Source organism: Branchiostoma lanceolatum, chromosome 7, assembly GCF_035083965.1.
Source record: "Branchiostoma lanceolatum isolate klBraLanc5 chromosome 7, klBraLanc5.hap2, whole genome shotgun sequence".
In the NCBI taxonomy this organism is placed as follows: Eukaryota; Metazoa; Chordata; class Leptocardii; order Amphioxiformes; family Branchiostomatidae; genus Branchiostoma; species Branchiostoma lanceolatum.
In genome coordinates, this window is record NC_089728.1 from 13,394,571 (window position 1) to 13,419,422 (window position 24,852).

At 39.6% G+C, this 24,852-nt stretch overlaps 1 protein-coding gene and 1 long non-coding RNA gene across 3 annotated transcripts in view; one reads left to right on the forward strand and one right to left on the reverse strand.

Annotated features, from left to right (window-relative positions):
* Nucleotides 1–22,010, reverse strand: part of LOC136439427 (SNF-related serine/threonine-protein kinase-like) — a 35,803-nt gene extending 13,793 nt beyond the window's left edge. The window contains exons 1-2 of the mRNA XM_066434872.1: nt 20,918–22,010; nt 915–1,056 (exon numbers count right to left, since the gene is read on the reverse strand). Coding sequence (XP_066290969.1) covers nt 915–1,056; nt 20,918–21,515 — 740 coding nt within the window. The 5' untranslated portion in view covers nt 21,516–22,010. The remainder of the gene's footprint in view (nt 1–914; nt 1,057–20,917) is intronic.
* Nucleotides 9,900–12,476, forward strand: LOC136439451 (uncharacterized). 2 transcript variants are annotated; one of them, XR_010756526.1, is made up of 4 exons: nt 9,900–10,156; nt 10,965–11,093; nt 11,320–12,253; nt 12,350–12,476. It is a non-coding gene; the product is annotated as an uncharacterized lncRNA (long non-coding RNA). The 2 variants fall into 2 exon arrangements; XR_010756525.1 differs by having other exon boundaries at nt 9,911–10,156; nt 11,320–12,476.
* Nucleotides 22,011–24,852: the final 2,842 nt, after the last annotated feature.

A 24,852-nucleotide genomic window follows, 5' to 3' on the forward strand; every position in this document is an offset into this window, starting at 1 on the left:
GTGGAAGATATTCTAATCATTCCGGTTGAGTGCCGCAAAAGCCTCCAGGGAAAAGTTTGCCACTCTTACGACTCAAAATCAATCTAATTGCATATTTACAACTTGGACATGACTAAGCCCTGAAGTTCAGCTGCCTACTTGCTGATTCGCTGGCTTAATGCCTTCTGGTCTAATCTACGTGGAGTTAGGTGTGAAAACACTTTCCTTGGAAGTAACTTCAGGCAATTTCCAGATGCCTTTTAGATAGCGCTGTGTCCTAAGCCAGGGGTTGATTTCCCTATCTATTTATACAGTGCAATTTCCTGCCTTATTTTTCACAGCGGGACCACCACTATGATCTTAAGACCTCGGAAGAGCCTCAATCCATTTTCTTAAATAGCTACTGGATGAAATAAAGCTCCTCACTTCAAAGTTACTACAGAACAGATACTGAACAGAACTAGTGGAAGATCATACCATAGGTCTTTCATGGAAAGAACGTCTCTCTGGATACTGAACGATTGTTTTACGTGTTGAACATATTTGAATATCTAATACATTGTATTGCATTGTATGCAACCATGGTCACAATCATCATTTTCATTTTTATGAGCTTAAGTTGCTTGGACAGCTCAACTGTTTCCCTCCATCTCTTTCGATCCTCCATAGCTCTAGGAAGGTCCTCTTGTTCACAGCATTCATCCATAGAGCTGATGAAGGTATAGGTTGCACAAGGTCTCTCTACCCTTGTTTGACCGTGCTTTAATGCCCATTTGGAGAACAGTGCTTATGATCCCCTCTATATTCTGCCATGCATGCGGAGTATGATCCGTTTTGAAAAACAACAGTCAGTTTTCCCATTGTGTTAGACATGTAAATCTATCTTTATGACTCAAGATGTTTTTTGCGGTAGCTTTAGAATTTAAATCACTTACTTTTTGCACTCTTCAGAGACGTGTGCACGCACGGTGTATTTGCAGTCCATGATCATGGTGAGAGTCTCGCTGTCATTGGCCTCGTTAAACGGCGCCTCCCCGCAAACCAGCATGTACAAGATAACGCCCAGGCTCCACACGTCTGCGGGGAAGAATAGGGTAGGTGAATGAACCGGCGCACAAACCATACACTATACTGTACGGCAAGGTTGTGAAATGACAAGCCATGTTAAAGCTGAAAGAAAACTTCAAAACATCCATGAATAGATGATTCATAGTCTGGAAAAAAGCAATAAAGATTCACATGATAGACTTCAAGTTCATATATTACTCTGGAGGCTCATCCTTTTTATCAAAGAGTAAACATTGTCATCTCAATGTGAAGAATTATTACGTAGCTTTTCTAAAGGTCTGAAGGTAGACATAGTCCAAAATTTCTCATTCAACGCGCATCAAGGGGGCGCCGCTCCTTTAAAGGCAACATTGATATTCACCACGGTTTTTCTGCCTCTCTTTACTTGTCACATCAAAGCGGAGCAAGCACTCAATGAATGCACGCAACTAGGACATTAACAACACGGTAAAATGTGCCAGCCATTAACCCTTATGCACTGCATATGACAGGCAAACACTAATTCAAAGGTCCGACGCCAGAGTCTTATAAGAAAAGCGAAGAACCTGGCTGACTACCAAGCTAGAAATATACTAGGCTAATACACAAGTATTATCTGTGGATTGTAATTATCACACCTTCAGATGATGATTACTGAGTGTCTTTATGTATGACTATTCATTACACCTGGGTAGATATGAAAGGTACCATGGGCTGAATAATTCATAACTGAAAATCTATTATACTTAGTTATTCAGCTGTGATGCTATACAAATTTCAATGTTAAAACACTTGTGAGAAGATGGAACAGGACAATATATCATCCTTCTGAAGGACCAGTTCTGAAAGAGGCATGTGCGACAAAAAAACATGAGAATTCAAATTGCATAATGATAACTACCATCCTTATGGTAATTTCTCAACTCTTTTCAAGGTGTAGATATACATATATACAAGTATACTGCCAAGGCAGTTTGTATATGTGTAACTTCACACTAGACAGTTGGTATTTTTAGTTTACCGCATGGAAGTGAAATATCATTTCATCTGTCTGTCACGATTCCTACTAGCCCCAATGCAATGTTGCCATATATGTACATCTTCACTGCTGCTGTACATGTTTGGTCTGCTGGACTTGAAGGATCACACGGTGAGGGGGTGATGTCTGCCATCTCCCATTGCCCTGCTATGTACATATCATTAGCCCAATACTATAGATATATGTGATAGTGTTGACTGATTGATATCTGCCTGTCTGTGCATTGAACAACGATTTCCTTGAATATGGTATACACAATGCAGTGTTGCTTCACATCCTTAGTGCTGTTATTTTTGTATGACGGACTGGAAGGGGTGAAGTCTGCCATCTCAGACTGCCTTGTTTCCTATATCTTACAGCCTGATAGTGAGGACTCATTGATATTCTATAAGAGCAAAATGAGCTCATCATTTGGTCCATGTTTGAGATTCTACCCCAGCCTACCACAGCAGATGATAGACTGTATCCAGTACCGCGCTGTTAAGGGCCTTGACGTCATACCCCTCCTGCAACTCATCACATTAACCTTAAAAGTGTGGCAATAACTCAGCCTACTGTTGGGCTATCTGTGCAAGCTGCAAAACTCAGTGTAGATAATGGGAGTAATTATACTGTTATCCTACGCATTGCCTGCTGTGATCTGTTTTGTGGGAATACAAATGTATTAATTTTCTAATGATTTAGATGTGTACTGTGTAGGGAACAATGACTTGAATGTGAATATACTTATGAAATTCAACTGCGGTGATTGAAATATATAAGGAAAAAAAAATCAAAGAAGCAAATCCACGGAACGGCATGCAGGAAAGGGCCATGAATTCTGGACGACATATTTGGAGCAAAATTTGAATGTTTACTGAGATGCCTCACTCCTTGAATGCTGCTCCTTTTACTTGGTGAATGCCCTGCTTGTCATTATGTTTTGTTATACAGATTAGTAGATTGATGACCACAGCAGGTCACATCTTACAGTGATGTGTGGGCAGTCCTAGATCCTCTAATGCATCCGCCGCAGAATGAATAGTAATAGGGGCTTTCAAGTTATCTCAACTGTGTAACATAGCACACATGAATATTCTCCAGTCATCTCCTGTAGGTTCTGCACAATAAGTATTCATGGTGAAGCTAATGCCATGCCATGTGCACAGTTTTCCGGGTTACTTGGATTAAACCTCACAAAGTGAAGATACTTAAAGTTCTTTGCAGCATAATCAAAATGATTTATTTACCTTCCAAGTTTCCAAATCTTCACTAAATAATTCAACATGGGTTGATATTTTTGTCAAGAGTAGGCTGTACATGTATACACACATTAGTAGAGTGTACAATTAGTACCTTTACTGATTATATACTAATACCATGATGTATTTACATGTAGACGAGTGCAGGTGCACCCAGTCAAAGTTTAGGTGCACAGTTGTGGGTGCAAAAAAGTGCATATACACGATATCACCCAGTATCTTAAGCCCTAGCTAGTAGCTTTTTAAATCATGCTGCACTGGCCAAATACAATGTAAAAAGACAAATTAGCAACTTTCTCAAAGATACAGTATGTGTTTCATGCTATTAGAGTAAATAGACCTTCACTTCCTGAAAATCCAAAAGATTTATAGCTGGTGTCAATGATGATAATCTTGAATATATCCCTGAGGACATTTCTAAGATATCTATCTACATCATAATGTTTCATACTGTTTAGGCTCAGCAAGGTCTTGAGATTTAAAAACAAAAATATACTATTAAGCTTGCCCCTCAGGCTTCGCTAAAAACAACTAATGTCAAGAAAAAACAAACATGCCAGTTAACTAGGATTATGTAAATATTTAAAAGCTTGTAAACATTTATATCCAAACAAAATTGTATCCTTGACTACATTTACTATGAACCAAACTCATTGCAGGAAGAGCCTCTTCTTTTGGCATGAGGAGAATGTGAAGAATGCAGGTTTCGAAGGTGGGGGACTTGTCATGATGTCAGAGCTGTCAGCTATGTTTTTGCCCCAGGATACAGGCATGTTTTGACAGACTTCCTGGGCAGATTTCTGACACTTCTCATAGAGCAGCCATTGACAACAACTTCTGGCTACTTTTGGCACTTGTCGTTTGGCAAAACGTCAAATGCAGAATAGATCAGAAAGACTATTCAAATCAGTATTGAAGGAGACAAAGATATATATGTTATGACCAAGACCTTTACACTTTTCTACCTCTTATCTAACCAATGTTTGCATCTAATCACTAAGTAAAGGCAAACCTCCCCCTCACCAAATACTATTGAACAGATATGAGAGGTTGTCAAAACATTTTGTCATTGAAGGTTTTTCCAGCTTGAGAAAATGATGACACAACAAACTTTCTAAAGTGTTTTTTAAGTGAGACAATTAGGACATTAGTTGTCCATTGATCTTCCTCTGGGTACCCATTGATACTCCCCTAGGTGCTGCATGATCCTGACAGTTCTATTTGAGGGATTGTCTAGCCACTCCCTCCCAATTTAGCCTACCCTTCACCCCCCAGGTATCAGTTTCCCTATCCAAACAGCCTGTGTCCTACCCACTACTGCTGACACTGGGTCACCTATCTGCCAACTTCCTACCTTCCATTTCCCACCTTTTGTCCCATGGCTCCAATTTGGACTTTATCCAGTGCAACAATTTGACCATTTACGTAAGGTTGGCAATCATTCTGGCACTATGGTACAGTCTGAATATAAAAGGGAATAGCAGAAACATCTTGTTCATCAGTTATATTATTACTACTAAGACAAACTTCACCCTATCTGGTACACAGAGCGATATATTCTATGTACTGTTGTCATGTCCGACTCCTATATCTATGTACATAGGTCAATTTCTAAATAAATCATTCGAAAAGCGAGACAGAATTACCCATACATGACTTTATATTGTAACAAATACACTGGTTTCGAAAATATTTTGTACTTAGAATTATAGGATAGATTAGCCTTGTAGAACAGATTGTTGATTTCATGCCATACATTGTACCATGTACGATTGTTGAGCAATAAAGTTCACTTCACTTCACTGTTATAAGACATACTACCAAGTCAGCTTCTACAGACTATCTAGGTAACTACCAAGCGGAACAGAGCCAAACGGATGAGTGAACAGCTATACTCAAAGAATAAATATCTGCATTTTGCCCTGACATTTCATTTATTTGTCACAGTCCTAAGCCTCTTTTTAACAAATGTTTGTGATATTCATCTTTCAGTTGTTCACTTTTACCAGAGTTACAACAATACCAGGACTTCAGGAGCCTACACATGATGCACGAATGATCACTGTACTGTAAATCACAAAAATTGAGCATTTGTGAAAAGTCAACATTTACAGAATCATACTATTCATAGCCCAATTACAATCAAACCCTACTACCATATATAGCTTCACAGACCACCAAGCTTTTAAGTTTTATCAAACATCCTAAAATAAAAAGCTTTTAGTCGGAGGTTCCACTCCAGCACACACACAAGGACTAATTGGCTCCTCTGTGACTGAACTGCTATTAAAAACTCAACAATGTTCCACCACAATGACAGAGTATGGAGTTATCAAATGGGTGCTCGAATGATTGTTCCCTGTTTCTTTTCACCTAAGCATGGGGTAATGCAAGCCCGGCTGGTGTAACTGACCACAAAGGCCAAGCAAGGAGTGAGTGGCCTTTGAACTGCGGCCATTTATAGGTCCAAAGTAACAGGTGCTTTGTTACATTTTGTCTACTGCCTATGTGGTCGCCAGTCAACAAAGGGCAAAATGCAAACATTCCGGACATAAATCAAGGAGGATATCAGTGACAGAGTCAGCAAGTAGGGGATGCAAAGGCAACAATCTCCACTTGAATTTCCTCTTGTTTCCCATGTAGGACCTATGGTTAATGAGGATAAAATGTCCATCAAGCAGTTGTGGAAAAAGGCATTTAGGGAGAAAAATTATGGAAAGAAAAAACATTGATACACCTGTAACAGAATCTTCTTTATTTGAGTTATAATGCAAAGAGTCAAAAAGTCAGACTCCCTAAAAAATGTCACAGGCAATAACATATAACTGGAGCAGAATAGCTCTTTGAGTCCAACTGACCTAATTTGAACCAGAACAGTGCACCATTATCGTTATGGTTGTCAACTTTTGGTCCAGTGTCTCAGAACTCATATCTGTATTGTACAGCCATCATAACTGTCTTCCTACATGTAACACAATATGGCGACTATTTGTAGGCACTATACAGCGACTGATTATAATATTACTCTGAACAACGTCACATCAAAACCACTTTGCACACCCAACTTCAGGCATTGCATAAAGCTATCTCGTAAGGCTGTTCCTAACTGTCCCTGATGACAATGAATTCTACTACTCTACCATATGATGATATAGTTCTCGAAAAAAATCTGAATAGCTTTAATGCACAGTCATCATTATTATGCAGCATCCATCAGAAGATTTGCGTACATCCTATCAATTTCACTCAAGTCGTGCCCACAAACAAGTGACACACCATTAGGCGATGGCAACAGTCAAGTATCAGTTTGCGAGATGTATGCTGATGCGTGCCCATGACTATACAGAAATGGCCTGACGTGTGCGTCACCGAGGCATCCTGCATGGCGCCAACACGTGCCTGCCGAGTGTGGCACACTTACCGAATCTGTCTTCAGAGTTAGCATGACGTCAGCGTTAGTAAGTCGATGATACATGAACATGTACTACAAAAATCAAAAGTTCATGGTTGAAACACAATGTACGAACGGGCAATGTTCCCAGCGTGGAGGGTTCGCAGTGAGAGGGTCACCGCAAAAAAGCTGCGAACATAAAACCACCGCCAATAGATCCAATGAAGCATATTCAGTGAGCGGTTGTATTCAAATGTAAATGTATTAGGGACCTTTCTGAAGTTACCATAATGTATGTAATGAGTGCCAAGAATCTTGCATAATTCGTTATGCACAACCTGCCATGCAGATCCCTAGACCCCATACTGTTGCCAAGTTCGGATTCAGCTATACCAGTCACTGGGAGAATACGTCATCTAATTCTAGTGCATCCTACAAAATATGGCCGGATGTTCCTTCACCATGACACACAGCACGACAGCTTTGAACCTGGCTAAACCCTCCCCTATCAGGATTCACCAGATGTGCATTTTCTGCTAAAAATAGTCCAGCCGTCCATCATAAAAATCTTGCCTCTGCATGTGCCAGCGAATGTGACAATGGAAATTTGCACATAAAAGGCTGGTCTATGGTTTGATGTATCACGACAATATCTACACATCATTCAGACTGGCTGTAATGAGAACAATGAGCTGGGAGGAATTACAATATATCATTAGATGTAATATTTTTATTAGAATGGCTCATGAAACAGATTCAAGTATAAGCACATGACATCAAACAGCTAGATACAGTATAACTATAAACTACAATGGATAGCCGAGAGGGCTATGATATTCTAACTGGCGAAAAATTAAACCTGATCAAAATCTATTTCATATCGAACTCAGAAGCTGCATTTATAAATTTGTAATGGTACATGGACTCTGTCTGATGACAAAAAAGTGTTGATGTCACTGAATATGTTGGCAACAGTTGTGCTATCCAGAGACAAATCAAGGTTTATCCGGTTTGAGTTGGCCATCCTTCCCATTTGGGTAGCACCTCTGCTTTGAGGCAGGTTTTCCGGCCCAGCTGTGCTAAAAATAGATATTGATGAGGCCAGGAAAGTGGACAACATCAAGCAAAGTCAAGGCTCTGGTATCCATCCCTATTTGATAACCCTACACAGTACCCGATGAAATGGACAGATAATAAGGACGGATACCAGGCCAGGCCCTAAAAGCATGGCTTGGTAACCGTTGTCACATGCGAACATCAGGCTCACATTAGTCACATATCACCTGATGAGGTCTTGAGAGGGCCTGCTCCCAAGAATCCCCACCCTTCCTGCAGCCTAGCTGATGGCAGGTTGGGTTATCTGACCCCGATAGCCTCTGCCTTCAGACATCTTTCTCCAATTCTACCCCCATTTGTCATGATGCACTTTGCCATAAAACAACTTTCTGACCAATGCGATCCTTGCATGTCTGGATAAGCTGGTACTCACAAATGTGTGCTTCACTTTTTACTGCAGTAACTTTATTGCGCAAGATGTGCTTTATCTTTTAAATTTCATCAGTAAATTTACTGTTGGTCAGGGAAGCCAGACTATGTAGAAAGTTGAAGTAGTCAGATGGCAGAATGACTCATATATGTTATTTCTCAATAAGACATCCATCATCTGAAGGGACCACCTTAAGGATGAATAAATCTAGATTATCATATCGCCCTTACTGCTGGAAAAGTTGGGAGGCCCTTATGGACAAGAAACAAAGATGGGGGTTTAATAGAAAGCAGTGGTCAGAGCCATCACCTTAACCACTCCTCAAACAACAACCTTGCCCTTTGCTCTTCCCCATAATCCCCCCGCCTTCAATCACTTACTGTACATGTAGCTTTATTGGCAGGTTTTCTAGGCATGTTACCATCTAAATCCGATCATCTGATAAGCTACTTCATAATGTGCAGCCATCAATGATCAAGTGTAGTTTATGGCTGGCTCTGTTCCAATATACAGTCTTGTGCCACATTGATTTTGCATTAGTGCCAAGTAGCCATTTTATTGTTTTGTTTTTATATAAAATCTATATCTTGAATCACAAAACATCCAGGAAAGAAAATTTTAACGTTTATTAGCAACATGTTAGAAGTTACTAATTAGTTTTGTACAGTGCACACTATGTCAATGATGTATCAGAAGAAATTATTTTCACAAAGTATTCTACTTTTCTAGACTTATATTTCTACCATTGTCCATAGCCAGACAGTGGCATATATGTTCATTTTCATATATCATGAGTAGGTAGGTATCCTTGCGTCTCGAGAGATGATGGTAGCGCTGTAAACATATACCTCGATAATGTAGGGGCCCATTACTCTAGACTGACATTGTGAAGACACCTGTCAGTCTCTGACTTGGAAGAATTTGATGATCTAGTCTGACCAGGCCACAACTGGTTCCTAACCTGATCATGATCCTGACCAATCATTTGTCAAAGTGGGGGGCTAGACTCTGGAAACTAAAAGTCTGTGGCAGCAGCGATTGTCAAAAACTCAAATCAAAAACTACAGTCACAGGCTCACAGCATCTTCAGTGAATCTTCATGCTTCAATGAATCTTCTAAAGAATCTGATTCCCAAGAGTTGGATCAGAACAACCTATCTCAGGAGGGTCTTGAAAGTGCACACAGGTTTAAACTGGTTGAAGTGTTCATATTACATATTGTCAACATATACATGCACATTTTGCCTGAAATCAAATTCACACAACCAGATATAACTGCCTCTGAGAACCCCCCTCCCCCCAAGCCAAGATATTGAACTTCAAGCCAATCCAATGTATTTGTATTACAGTCTGCTCGTGAAACTGCACCTCCAGCAAAATCACCCCATCACTGCACCATTACTCTTCCAGAAGTTGCCTTTTCATCAACCTCCAATCCTAGAAAACGAAACGTCCTTTTTAACGATTTTCCACGGCCCAACAACCAGTCCCTTTCCTGCTAGGACTAGATTTTTAACGACAAACTGACTGGATTTTTGCGCTGGGTACAATTGCCAAAGAAGATAACACCCTTCTGTGCACAGGAGATACATAACAAAGACTACTTGGGGCCTCGGGCCATCGTTATTATTGTCTATGTGATCCAAGGTACATCTTCTTTCCCACAAGCCATCCAGCAGTGGGGAATGTTGGCTTATTTACCAACCATACTTTAGCCAATCAGAGAGCGCCCCGCGCCATGACGTCATTTTCCCGCGGACGGAGCGTCCACACAATTTCACCAAGCTTCCCGGTCCTTCTTTGAAAATTCTGGCTTCTACGCCTGCGTATAGGCGAGTTGAAAGGTTAAACTACGTCATATCCGCCTAAAAAAGCATCATGGAAGGGAAAGGAAGTCGAATTTCTCGTTTTGTTTGCTTCAAAAGAGCGCCAGAATCCACGCATCCCGGCCGAAATGGGGGGTGAATCGCCAGGTAAGGGTGAAATTTACACATTTTACTCCGTTTTTAGACCAGTCTATGTAACTATTTTCGCGGAATTTACCGTAATTTAAAAGCAATTCTCTGGTTCTTTGACATGTCACGAGTTGAGTCCGCCATTGTGTCTTTGTTTGTATCGCGATACGGAAAAGTTTCGCGTTTTAGAAGTTCGGAGGTAGCGTGGTTGGAAGCGCCCGGTCGCTATGTATTCCTGTGGTAATTTCCACACATTAGATTTGTTTTTGTCGGACAAAAATCGTTTTATTTGTAGTACGCGTCAATTTTGCTCAAAACAAATGGTCGTTCAGGGTAACTTGTATTATGAGCTATGCTTCCACGTTATTTGTTTTCATTTCTACTGTTCTAAAAAAGGGTTTCGCGTTTTTGAATTTGAAGTGGTCACGATTTTACGATTGTGTCAAAGAATGGGGGGAGGGGGGCGCTGATCGGCACTGATCGATAGGGGTTTGGTTCTCGCGATCTCTGGGCGGATTTATGTTTTTTTCGTCATAAATAGTAAGTGAACAGAACGATAGTACCCATTAATATATGTTTGTGATACTTTTCTCAAATATCATTCGTAAATTTGTGGAAGATGGGCTATGTATACATGGTTTTCGTATACATACATTATGCAGCTGTCATTTTGGCTGTCTAAACTTGTTAATATTGTCATTTGCTTTTAAAATTTTGTTAATTAACTTACTGTCATCACAAATTCTTTATCCCTGATGTATTTAGTGATACTTAAACAGAGTTAAGAAGTCAAGTCAACCTCATACTTATCATGCTTATGTTACAGGTGAGGAGATAAACCACTCCAGCCTGTTGAGTGAGATTTGCAGACTGTGCAGAGGGAGTATCAAGGACAAGGCTCAAACCAAAATGCAGTACAGACTACACACCTGAATTTCAAGCCGGTGTATAGATGGTATTTTATTGTATTAAAGTTGTCAACACCTATATTTGTATGTTTGCACTCCTTTTCTAGATATTTGTATGGAGGCAATTACATGTAAAACAATAAATAAAAGACAATAAATGTACATTAATGACTGTTTTTTATTGAGCTAAGAGTGTAGTGATAGTAAATTTTAAACATTACCTATGTTGTAGTTAGTTACTAACTTGACATATCGTCTGCTTGTGTCCAACAGCTGAGGGCACACTTCTACGACGTCACGTCTTCCAGATGGCACTTCCTCGCAGACGTACAACCATTACAATCAAGAGCCGCAGGTAAACGTCTGTCGCACAAGGCTCAAAGCAGACAAGTACCTCCATGATCCATTCAACAAAGATGCTCCACACACTTCCATTACAGGCAAACAGTTGACAACAAACCTGGTAGACTTTGATAGAATTGCATGTGTAAATAAGATTAAAGTGTTTGATGAAGTTTTTTTTGCTAGGCAAGCAAAATTGATCAGACAATTTTATATGTAACTATGGAGGAGAGATGCAGAGCAGAAGATACATGTATCTGTAGACAAACTAAGCCTGTTATTACCACAAAGATCAAAGACTTGTTGAGTGAATTTGTGGTGGAAGATGTCAAGTCCTTATTATATATAGAAACTGGAACATTATGGAAAGGAAGATGATTTGCTTGACTTTTACCATGGCATGAAGTTTGCAATTGACCAAACAGGAGCATATAAAATGTGCTGTACACCTCGACGTAATGGCCAGTGTTAGGACTACCTAAAGAAGGTCCATGTCATAGCTATTTCATGTTGTTAAATCTCAGGTCCAAGTTGTGTAAAAAGAGGGAAACATTGTATATGATCTATATACTAGTAAGTATATTCTACAGTCTATTCCATGTTGTTAAATTTCTGGTCCAAGTTGTGTAAAAAAAAAGAGACATTGTATATGATCGATATTCTACAGTCTATTTCATGTTGTTAAATCTCAGGTCCAAGTTGTGTAAAAAAGAAAAGAACATACATGAGACATTGTATATGATCTATAGACTATATTCTACAGTCTATTTCATGTTGTTAAATCTCAGGTCCAAGTTGTGTAAAAAAAAACATGAGACGTTGTATATGATCTATACTCTACAGTCTTTTTCATGTTAAATCTCAGGTCCAAGTTGTGTAAGAAAAGAACAAACATCATTTTTACATGAGACATTGTATATGATCTATGTTCTACTGTCTATTTCATGTTGTTAAATCTAAGGTCCAAGTTGTGTAAAACAAAAGAACAAACATAAGACCTTGTATATGATCTATATTCTACTGTCTATTTTATGTTGTTATATCTCAGGTCCAAGTTGTGTAAAAAAAAAATGAGACATTGTATATGATCTATATTCCACAGTCTATTTCATTTTAGATCTCAGGTCTAAGTTGTGTAAGAGAAGAACAAACATGAGACATTGTATATGATCTATATTCTACTGTCAGTTAAGACACAACTGAGGGAGTCCGTTGATCTCCGCTCCCCATGGAGGAGGTCAAAACGCCATCAACATCTACGAAGTTATGTAACTCAGTAACCGTTGGAAATAACGACACCATGACGTCCTGATCAATACTTTGTTCCAAGTGAACATTCTTTCAACATTTTTGTAGTAGAAAATGCTAGTGTTTGCCCTCGGTATTGTTTCTAAAGTTTGAACAAAACATTCAAACAAACGTTTATTTAATTTTGCCCCATGTACAATTGCACTTGCTAAGTACTAAATTAATGTTGATTTGTAACACTGAGACAAGGTTGGGTTAGCGTTAGTATGATATATGTCAAGGATAACTTCTAAACCCCAGACATTTCGGCACCTCCTATTAGCAACAGGTAAGTCGTCTACCGTCGCGCTCAGAAGGAGAGACTGCAGCGCCGTGCCGGAGGTATAACATACTGGTCACGGCGTGAACGCCGTACTTGAGTAAGTTTTTCGTTACGGATTGCTTTTACATGTGACTCGGCTCGCTAGTAGGAACGCATATAATACCAAATCATCAGTGTTTAAGGAAACAAACGGTTTCCTACAGTGCGGGAAGTGAAAAACAGGCGAGGTCCCGGCGTTCGCGGACTTTCTTGAGTGCCGGCGCCATCTTGATTTTGGGGTCAAATCTAGGGGTCACGGGAAGTGCGCGTGCGCGCTACAGATAACGGCGCCATCTTGGTAGTTGGTAAATAAGCCAACATTCCCCACTGTCCAGCCTTTCCTATTGATTCTGTTTGAAACATTTACATGTATTTGGGTCAGAATGTACTTAGGGTGTATATATTACAATGAAAGTTCCAGCAGCTCTATGCCAAAAATATCCCAAATCAATTTCCTGTTGGAGATGGGATACAGTAACAACGATTGAAGACGGCTCCGGGTGGATATCTCCATGACAACATAGAAATGATTACTATCATACATAATTCATTATCTATTTTTAGTCAAAGATCGATGCATGAAAAGGGATTGGAATAAGCAAACTACATGTAATATGTTAAACGTTGGGGTTGAACTAAAAACAAAACATTTAAATGTCTTATTTTTGACAGAAAGATCAATGGATATTAGTGAAATGATTGACATGAATGCCAACTAGTAATATTTTTAGTCTGTAATATTTGAGTCTGCTTTTCCATAAGGTTACTTAACAATCACAAATTACCATAGTTTTATCATTAATTTATCATTTCACTATACAATGTACTTCAGTAAGGTTTATTTCTATCACTTTGAATCATCAAATGTCTTTATCGTAGAGGTGGCTGTAGGTACCAAGGACATGACCCAAATACTCAGCAAATGTCACTCAGGCGAAAATACACATTAACACAGTGTGCCAGACCCTCTGTATGACCAATGGGAACTGTCAGGAAGTCAGATTGACTTGGTTTGAAACCAAGTAGGTCAGATTCTAGCTAGCTAGGTTACAGTGCAGCAGAGATATGTGACCCACAGTACACAATTGTCTACACACATAGATCGTAATTCAATCTCCATACCTTTCCCAAATGCTAGCCCTTCTGAGAGTGCCATTTTATGTTCTTGTTTACAGAATTCTGAAGATGCCTGTGAAAAGTCCTTCCATTCCGTGGACCTTCGCAGTCGTCTAAGACATTCCAAGATGCGCAAGGGTTGTGAAAGATCCACAATCACGCATACACACACAGAGAGGCAGGCATACACTTTAAAAAGTTTTAACTACAACAGCCCTTGATCTTTATACAAATAGAAGTCTAATGTTGCTCTGGATATAGATGGCCCCTGGTGTAGCCAAGGATGTTGTATATGCAAACACTAACAGTTAAAACAGTACTAACAGTGAGACAGACTGGTACAAACATTACATGCTCTGCACAACCTAGCCCTGAGGCCAACCCCTGCTGCATGACATACTGTTACTGGATCTACAATGGGGACAAGGCTGTTTCTTCTCTTGTCTTGATGCCAGCATGGGGTCGAAGTGAGGATATGAGCCACAACAGTTACATACATCAGTGTCAGCACATTTAGTGATTTATGTAAATTACATATCCAAATAGGTACATTTCAAATCCCTTCAGTAAGGTTTCTTTCTATCACTTTTAGTTTTAGTCATCAATGTCTTCATCATAAAGATGGATGTAGGTGCCAAGGACATGACCCAAATACTCAGCAAATGTCACTCAGGCAAAAATACACACAAAACAGTGTGTAGGACCCTCTGTAAATTACACATCCAGTAGGTACAATTTCCTATATTCATACTTAGGTAGAGGAACGGTACAAGTAGAACATGAATGCTCTGTATGTGATCTTCCACCCCACACTCCAGGTAATATGACTATGCCTAATTTGTTCCCTTGTGCATTTACAGTTACACAAGTAATTGTAACTAGCAAGGTGTTGTGTTGGTAGGTTTGGAGGAATGTTGTTTTTCTGTGAGAGCTGTGGGATGTGGACCTTTCCTGACCTAGTCCTGTCAACAGTAAGTAACAGTCCACATGTAGACATACCAAGAACCACAGCTCCAAAGAACCACCTGCAATCCGAAATTCGAAGGGACATTTTTGAGATTGCAGAAAAAAAACATCAACAGTCTCATTATCTGGACAAGATTATCTGGATGAGCTAACAGAATATTAGCCTCCAGCAGGCCTTCCTACAGGGGTATGGATCGTAAAGTAGAATTCGTCAGAAAGGGAATAATTGGCCGGTAGAGTCCGTTTACAGGAATTCCGGAAGCAGGCCAAACCCCATGGTGGCCAAACTCCCCAGGCAAATTATTCTCCCTAGCCTATATATATAGCCAGTGTAGTTAGTCAGGTAGAGACTAACAGAATACAGGCTTTGGATTATAAATGACATTTTACAGAAAACAGGGCTGCGTTCAAGTCATGCAAACACTGTCTTACAGCAATTGCACACTTCTCTTGTTACACATGTATGTGTCAGAATGGGTTACAAATCTTCAACTTTAACTAAAAATCATTAGAAAAGCCGCAGCTGGCAGAACCTGCAAACTGGCCAAACATTGGGACACAAATCAATAAATATTTGACATTCATTCAATCCACGTTGAATGAAGATCCACAAATATCAATCCTTGATATCATAATCCATCATATTTTTGTTTCCCTTCAGAAACAGTTTGGAATATGAATAGAATACATCAAACAGGGGACACTGTTGCTAGTAAATAGAAATCTTTGATTTATGTTCATAGCATACACATGTGTTGAAAGGTTCACACAACAAGAACATGTGTTCTAAAATAAGATCCCCCATAGCTACTTGGAGGAATTTGTCTTTTCTTACTGACGTCAATCCAGAAGTAAACACGTCAACAGCTTATGTCTATTTTTACTTCGCCCCCTGTAACAAGGTCTCACGTTTCTTCACACCTGGAAACATAGACGTCATAGTAGTACATGCATATTCAAAATAATGTACCAATAATATCATAACTGTTACTCTTTTAAGAACTGTATCAATGATATACAAATCAAAACTATGGCATAAAAGTGTCATACATAATATTTACAAATTTTTGGACCAATATCTACAGGATGCTGCACTTTAGATTTAAAAGTTGAACGTAAATATTCCAATCATAACTCAATTCCAATGATAAAGTGTTGCTCACATAAATTATCATTTGATTTAACCATTGACATGTGTGGTTCGTATTAGAACAAGTGATTGATCCACCTGTTTGCAGCTCCCTGCCATTAACAAGGCTTGATAATTGTACCCTGGGGACATGGATGTGTCTAATGAACATAGATACAAAGCCTCACCATTACAACAGGACATCTACACCATAATGAAAGACATGATGGACATGGGTGATGAGATGACCCACTGCACAGAGCCATCAGGATATTACATGTACATGTACATGTAGTACCAAAGTTTGATTAATTTATGGTAGAACAAGATAGGCTACACCAAGTAATTTTCATGGATGACGTCCGCGCGCGCATCGATTTTGGTCTGTTCCCCGAAAAAAAACAAGAAATTCGGCTTCCTGTAACTATGACGAAAGAGTTACGGCAGTGACGCAAATCGTAAGAAACAGGACAGGACAACAACTACTGTTCAACTTCAACTGATTTATTCAAATTATTGCTGTTTGCATGATGAATAAAAGAAGTGTTAGTTTTTACACTGTGTTCTCTCATTCAATTTGTGTCCTAAAATGTGTCGTCGACTATTATTATATTTCAAATCTAGGCATCTTGTTTTTTTCGGCCCTTCTTGCATTAGATTTAGGGTCTCCAAAGGACGTCATCCATAAAAATTACTTGGTGTAGCCTTAGGAACATTACATGCTACAGTCTACAGACTTGTTGGTCAGAAGACACATTTCTTAACCAAAGATGTATATAGTCTTTTTTCAGATGCTGAATTACAACTATCTAGTAGATATGTCCTCATTACTTCCGGAAAGGAGGGTCACTTCCTGAAGGAGTATTGTGATTAGTTTTGTATGTACATTCGCAGCTACAACTCACAATCCTTTTGCTGTAATCACTATTGTATGTACACTTGAAAGTTCATCTGTGTTGGTAGAAGTCATTCTGAATGGAGTTTAAACTGTAAATGCCAACACAAAATTTGGGTAAGTCCAATTTTTGTGTTGGCATTTACAGTTTAAACTCCATTCAGAAGGACTATTGCGAGTATTGGTATGTAATTTGGCATATGGAATATCATCCTGACAACTGACATTTTGCATCGTGACATATCTCCTGACCTCCCTAACTTCCGGACATCTGAAAGTTGCAAAGATCAAACCCATTAAACTGAAAATCCACCTGATACCAACACAGGTTGCCATGCTAGCACACACACACACAAATGGAGGTATGAACTGTGCCTCCACATGTACATGTAAGGTTATGGTAGGTATATGTCTGTAGGGTGGAAAATACACCTTGGTACAATGTGCGCATGGTATTTTGCACGATTCTAGGTATGTAAAAAGCTTAATAAAATAAATGAGATATCGAAAGCTTGACTACAGAATCGCTTTGTAGGTAATGGTATATCAACATCTTAATTCATAGGTAGAAAAATTAGCAGCAAAAATTAAGTGTGGCCACAAAACATATGACTACACTTTTCTTCATCTTTTCTCATTTCTGTCTTCCAGTGACCCAAACAGATAAAAACTGATTTGCATTTAGAAAGTGTCAATTTGTTGCCATCACCCTGGAGCAACCAATGATAAATCACACTTGAACACTGCCCTTGGTACCATGACTCACAGTTCTCTCTTCCTTTGAAGTAACATCCCAAGGGACACTCATCTTGGGTTGACTGGCCTTGCGCCTGCAAATGGCCAGCCTGAGAAATGATCATCATTATTCTGGAATAGTAGAGTCTCTTGGGAACTTTGGAATCAGAGTGCAATTTTTCCACAGTAGAAAAAATAGATATATCCTTTATCAAAATATGGGCAAGAATTGTACAATGTATGTTTGTGTCTTTCAAAAATGTCAGACACAGAAATCATCAGTGTGATTTTGCATATCTTAACTTCATTTCAACAGGCTCTTATACATGCTATCCATGTACACAACTGGATCTTAATAAGTTTAATAAGCAAAAGGATGTGGGATTTAATTTAATTACCAAGCCCCGCTTCCATGTATTAAGGGCATATAGGTAGTAGTTATCGCCAGCTAATGTAATACTTCATCCATCCCTTGAGACAGTACATTATACACGCCTGAAATCATATCCCAAACATACTTTAGCCAGACTGCAGCCATGTCTGGATCATCAATCATGCAGATCAAGATTGTCCACATCAATTGCTAACTCTACTTTGCAATTTCTTGTTCACCTTCCATATTCCCTTGGCTTGTGCACATGGGATATGTCTAGGATATGTTTCAGCTATTACGTAATGGTCTAAATTTAAAACATCATCAATTTTAGCATAACAAACATCTCAAGAGATGAAGGCTTGAATATTGCTGAAAAATTCTAATTTTTTCACTTCCACCTTTAAGTGTGTTGGGTTTAAGCAATCAAAATGTATGTAAGGACTATTGCACTATGATTCTGCATGAAATGAAAATGGGTGACTTTTCCAGATAGAAAAATTGCTACTTTTCCATATACAATGTAATAGGAATTTGGACCTAATACAAACTTAATACATTTAATAAAAGTAAATGTTACAGTATGATGTTGACTGGCTAGACAGCCCAAATTGCATTTTCAAAAGGACAAAGACAGAATTAGTGGTTTTGTCAGACATGAAATGACTTCCCGGCTCCGATACGATCACTGTCCCACAAAACCTTTTGAATTATGCATGACATAAGATTTGGGATTCATGTTTTCAAACTATTATCCAATTGACATATGAAACTGGTCTCAGGAGAGAGCTATGGTTTTGGAGCTTGATAGGCAGAACACTTATGTACTAGCAGTGTTTTCATCAGGACATTTTAAAACAGAACAGTCAGATGGTTCTATCTAACTGTTCATGTGTACAAGATAACTATGTATATAGGAGTCTGTGAAGTATTTTGATGTTTTCTGAACCAGTGTTACAGGCTTTGAATACAACGAAACACCAACATCATGAAATCCATGTTACTAAATTTTAGATACAGAAGAAGAAGATCTTTATTGACACAACAAAAGCACAGCGACTTTCGTAAGGTCTACTACATACATACATACATACATACAAACGAATATATATAAGATAGTCCGTGATTCTGAATTTCCTATCATATACCTGCTCTTCTTGAAGAGGGCGGGTTGCCAGTTGATGGCACGCTTCACACCCATAAACTAACAGGTCGTAACACTGCTTCCATTCTTGCCATTTGTTCTTTGCCTGCTCCTGATTTTGTGTCAAGTGTATGCCAAGTACTCCAGGTGATAGATGTCAGTGCCTCCGCAAGTTTGCACTGAGTCAGTGTGAATGGCTTGGACATGTTGGAGTGGTGCCACCACAGGAATTCCATGTTGTGATTTATCACAAGCGACTTATGAGGAAGTATGTCGACGCTACTACATGTACGTGTCTCGTTCTTTTACTGACATTAACTTGTGCTGTAGCCTTGACATTGCAAGTCTTGCAATTGAACTTTAGCTGTCCCAAAAGCAAGGTGTGTAAACATTGTACACAATGCCTGGGACCATTTACTATAGGCAGCAGCCAGCAGGTGTACTTCACAAAACCGCAACACACAAAATGTGCAATAAATCACATGGAAATTGCAAGCAGGCACACAGGGAACAAAAAAGTTTAAACCACTTCATTAGATATTTCCTGAACTTCAACCCAACAAAGTATGGGGCTACTAAAGATGGGTACAGTGCGATGTTATCTTCTTTTTCTTCTCAGTCAGTGCAAGGGAGGTGACCTATACAGTAGGGGCAGTCTCAGTAGATACAGTAGATAGCTTTAATTCATAAACAATGCCTGGAGTTAAATATTAAGTGTTAGGTGTGACAGGTCATTTGAAATAATATAACCAGCTGCCGGTGCACATTTGTGAAGCTAGCGTATTTTGCCAAAGGGCAGTCATAACAGCTTATTGTTATACAATACAGATTTCTACTGAATCTGGAATTTTGTGGAAACATGTGATTATGCATGTAGTCTTATGATTGACAGCCATGCTCGCAGCCTTGAACCTGAACTTGGAAGGCATACATATGGGATTTACCAGATGGGCTTTATCAATAAAAGATTGCGGTCTGTGAAACCGAATGACCAGTGCTTGGGAAAATCCATGTAACTGCTAGTGACGTATCGATTAACATTTGTTCTGCATGCATAAATTTCTAGGAGAGGATTAAAGTTGCTTATAGACTGGCAATACAGTATGGTTCAGGTATGAATACTAAATAGTAGCAAAAACAAAATACAGTCCAGCAGATATACTTATGGGTACCAGGATAGACTAACAGTCTTGCCGACTCTCAATCAGTGCAACATTGATGTTTCTGTGCTAGAGCTAGGGTGCACACATCACCTTAGCAAATAATTATGCACTTGCCTTTAATCTTAAACCAACAATGTGGTTTTGTGAAAATATAAAGCAAATCACTATTTCTGAAAAGGCAAACTCCGTAAGATATGGATCTATTGATCCCTAGGGTAAGCGGAAAGAAATTTTGACATGATGTCAATTTTCATGCAAGCTGTACATGTCATGATGCGTCATCGATTTCACTGGGGAATCACTTCCGACTGTCCGGAAGGGAAGTAAAAATCACGAATGGACTGAAGACTGCTTGTTTAGGAAAATATAAATATTTTGGTGCTACATCTGACAACTTACCGACGGCAGGTGCGTCGTAGGCGTCTCCAAGTAGGATCTCGGGGGCGGAGTAGGCCAGGGACCCGCAGGAAGTGTCCAACATCTCCCCCGGTCGGAAGCAGTTGCTGAACCCGAAGTCTGTCACCTTCACCAGGCCCTGCTTCTGGAAGAACACCACGTTCTCGGGCTTCAGGTCTCTGTGCACGACGTGTCGGCGGTGGCAGTAGGAGATGGCGCCGAGGATCTGGGAGAAGTACAGCTTGGCCTGCTCCTCGTCAAGCCCGTTGTCGTGTTTCATGATGTAGTCGTACATGTCGCCGCCGTCCCCCAGCTCTAAGATCAGGTACAGTTTGGTCTGGGTGTCGATCACTTCGTACAGTCGGACTACGTTAGGGTGCTGCACCAGCTTCATGCAGCGGACCTCTTGGAACAAGTGGGCCCGGGAAACCTCGTCGATCTTGGTCTTATCGATGACTTTGACAGCGACTTTCTCGCCGGTGAAGACATGCCGGGCGAGCTTCACCACCGCGAAGTGGCCCCGGCCCAGCGTTTCCTGCAGATCGTACAGTCCGGCTATCTGGCTGTCTACAATCCTGAAATTTGAACGGTATGAAGACATGGTGGTGTACTGACCAGTTCGGGAGATTGCCGAGGATGGAAGGTCCTCAAATGTCGTCGTTATCTGACAGAAACGTCAAAGTAAACAGAGTAACATCGGCCGGGTTGAAGTGTAGGCAGGCCCGTCACTAGCGTAAACGAGTCACAGCCGGTCCGAAATACGGCTTGATTTCTCGTATAAACTCTCACAAATCAAGTCCCGATAGGTGCCATTTTTTTCGGTACAAGTGTACCGTAGTTCATGACGAGGACTTCTGCTTCAGTTCCGGACCACAACTATCTGAAGTAGAGGAGAGCTCCTCTGACGGAGATGTACATCTTCCCTGAGTTGCCACAGCGCCGCCATTTGCAACATTTCTGGGTCAACTATTGCGCAACCCGATCTGCGCATCTATTTTGAATGTTGGGGAATGTAATGAGTCATTTGATTGGCTGACCGCGTCAAAGAGATCGTCTCTGATTGGCCATCGATTTAAATGTCACAAAGGTAATACACCTGTAAAAGGGGGCGGTACCAATAAACATGTCAAACTGCTGAAGAATATCACTGGAATAAATATCACCGGATGGAAGTATTCTCTAGAGATGAGTAGGAAAACTAACATAATGAAATTCTGCTTGCTTGATTTGTATCCATTTCCTTCTGAAATCTTTCCTTTTGCAAGAAATTCTACAGGTAAATGCAAGTGATTGGAAAATTGTCCAGCAAACTTTGGATTGTTAAATTGGTGTGTCCTAATTGCCCAATTGAAGAGAATGCTTTCACCAATTATCAGGCACTAACAGTTTGACATGTTGTTTTGCCTCCTCTTCATTATTTTGGCTCATGTTGAATCAGAATTTGACTACTAATGACAGAATCAGGCTAAACTTTCTATCTATTTCATGTCAAAAGATGACGAGGTTGACATGTTATTTGGAAGATGCCAATTTCCGCCAAGGCTAAACTGGAGATCAGAAACCACTGGGATTTCACGAGCCATCTGGCCATGCCTGGAACCTGTAATGGCATGCCTTTGTCAAACGTTTGTCTATTGAGCTTTCCAATCCCCTACAGGAGGATCTGTGCAGGCAATATCGACAGCTGCACTTTGATCAATAAAAAAAAAGACTGAGGTGGATCAATGCCACCGAGACCCAAACCTTATCAGCTAGCCTTCTTGGTAGGCTTTTGGGTTGTACTTTTTGGCGACGCCTCAGGGGCGAGCCAAATTTTTACTATATTGTGTGCAGATTGCAAGAATTCTAGGAATTGTACAGGAATGTGAAAGTCCATGGGACGATAACTCAAGAATGCCTGGATGTATTGTCTTCATATTTCGTAGGTGGGTAGGTCTGTGGGAGACCTTGTAATGATTGGATTTTGGGCCCCCTAGCAACTTTCTATGGTACTGCAGGGGAACTTTCACTTTTCAAATCTCGTCTTCTGAACATGCTATAGTCATGATTTTTAAGTGGTGGATAGCTCTTTGTTAGGAAAATATGTCCTGTAGATTTGGACCCCCTAGCGGCTTTTTTTGGAACTGCAGGAGCTGATTTTGACTCAAACTTTGAAAGAGAATAACGCAAGAAGGGGATGACGGATCATCATAGCTTTTGGTGTGTAGATAGCTTAAGTGATGATTTACATAATCATATGCCGATTATGCAAATCAATATCTGATTTGCATAATTAATGAGGACATTTAATAAATGTTGGGGATAACAACTTTGCACCATTTGGAAGTTAAATAAATGTGGCTATATTAGACACAAATCTTGCATAGAGGGCCTCATTTACATAATTCATGAGGAAATGGTACGATATCTTTTTTTGTGAAAACAAGATTTTCATACATTGGACAACTTGTGTTATTTTGGTAGAGAAGGTGATCGACTGATATGATTTATGCGAGTTCCTTATTTGCATGTGGGCTAAAAACGAAAACTTTAACAGAGACCACTGTCGCCATGGCAACATCTTTTTATGTTGCCAATCTTGTTGTTGTTGTTGCTTATTCATATGTGCTGTACAAATGCATTGTGATATCAGTTGTGATTCTATTACCTGTGTTTTTCTTTGTCCTGTATAGAAGACTGACTACAAGAAACCAGGTGCATTTCCAATTGATATACAACAAGAGTTCTACGACCTCATACCTTCGCGAAATGATTTTGACCTTTATGACTGACGTATTAGGAGTGTTTTTCATCAATCAAAAATCATACCAGTTGATCCTCCTCACCCAAATAACATAAGTTGTCCAAACCTCCTTGTTATGATTATGAGCTTAACAAAGAAGGTTATGCTAACATTTTTCATCAATAATGCAAATAAGCTCCTTATTAGCATAATTTGATTCAATGGTGTTCACATTCACACAACTTCTAAATGCAACAAGTATGAAATTGCCGTTATTTACTAGTATGGAATGATAGTAGTTTCTCATGAATTATGCAAATTAGGCCTACATTTGCATAATTTCTATCTATTGACATTCCTCTCTTCCTCAGTTACAAATGTCACATATTTGAATAGTCATATCATGGAACACAGCAGGTTTTTAAAATTGCCTCATTAATTATAATCTGATTTGCATAATTATCATCCAATCATACAAAGCATCACATAAGCTATCTACATACCAAAAATCATGACCATCCATCAAGCCCATCTCGAGTTATATTATTTTCTCATTAATTATGTAAATGAGGTTCTCATTTGCATAGCTGATATCTATTAATATTTCTCTCTTCCTCAGTTACATATGTCACATGTTTGCGAGTCCTATCATGGAAATTGATGAATGTATAAACTTTCCTCATTAATTATGCAAATTAGTTACTGATTTGCATAATAAGTATCCAATCATGTACATCATCGCTCAAGCTATGTACATGCAAAAAATCATGACCTTCCATCAAGCCCTTCTTGAGTTATTCCCTTTCAAAGTCTGAAGCAAAACCTACCCCTGCAGTTCCAAAAAAGTTGCTAGGGGGCCCAAACCTATACCACTTACTCTCTGCCCAACGAGCTATCTACCACTCAAAAATCAGTTCCATAGCATGTCCACAACACGAGATATCATAACAGGAAGTTCCGCTGCAGTACCGTAACAAGCCGATAGGGGGCCCAAAATCTAATCATTTTCAGGTTTCATCGAGACCTACCAACATACCAAATACCAAGACAATCCTTCCAAGAATTCTCGACTTATCGTGTTCACTAACAGACACACAGACATGCTCGGTATTCCCATGCTGTGGCACTGCATTAATGACTGTTCTTACTCATATAAGGCCGTGTATATCCAACTTTGGTCAAAATTTGTATGTTTCAGTCTTTTAATTGGTGTAAG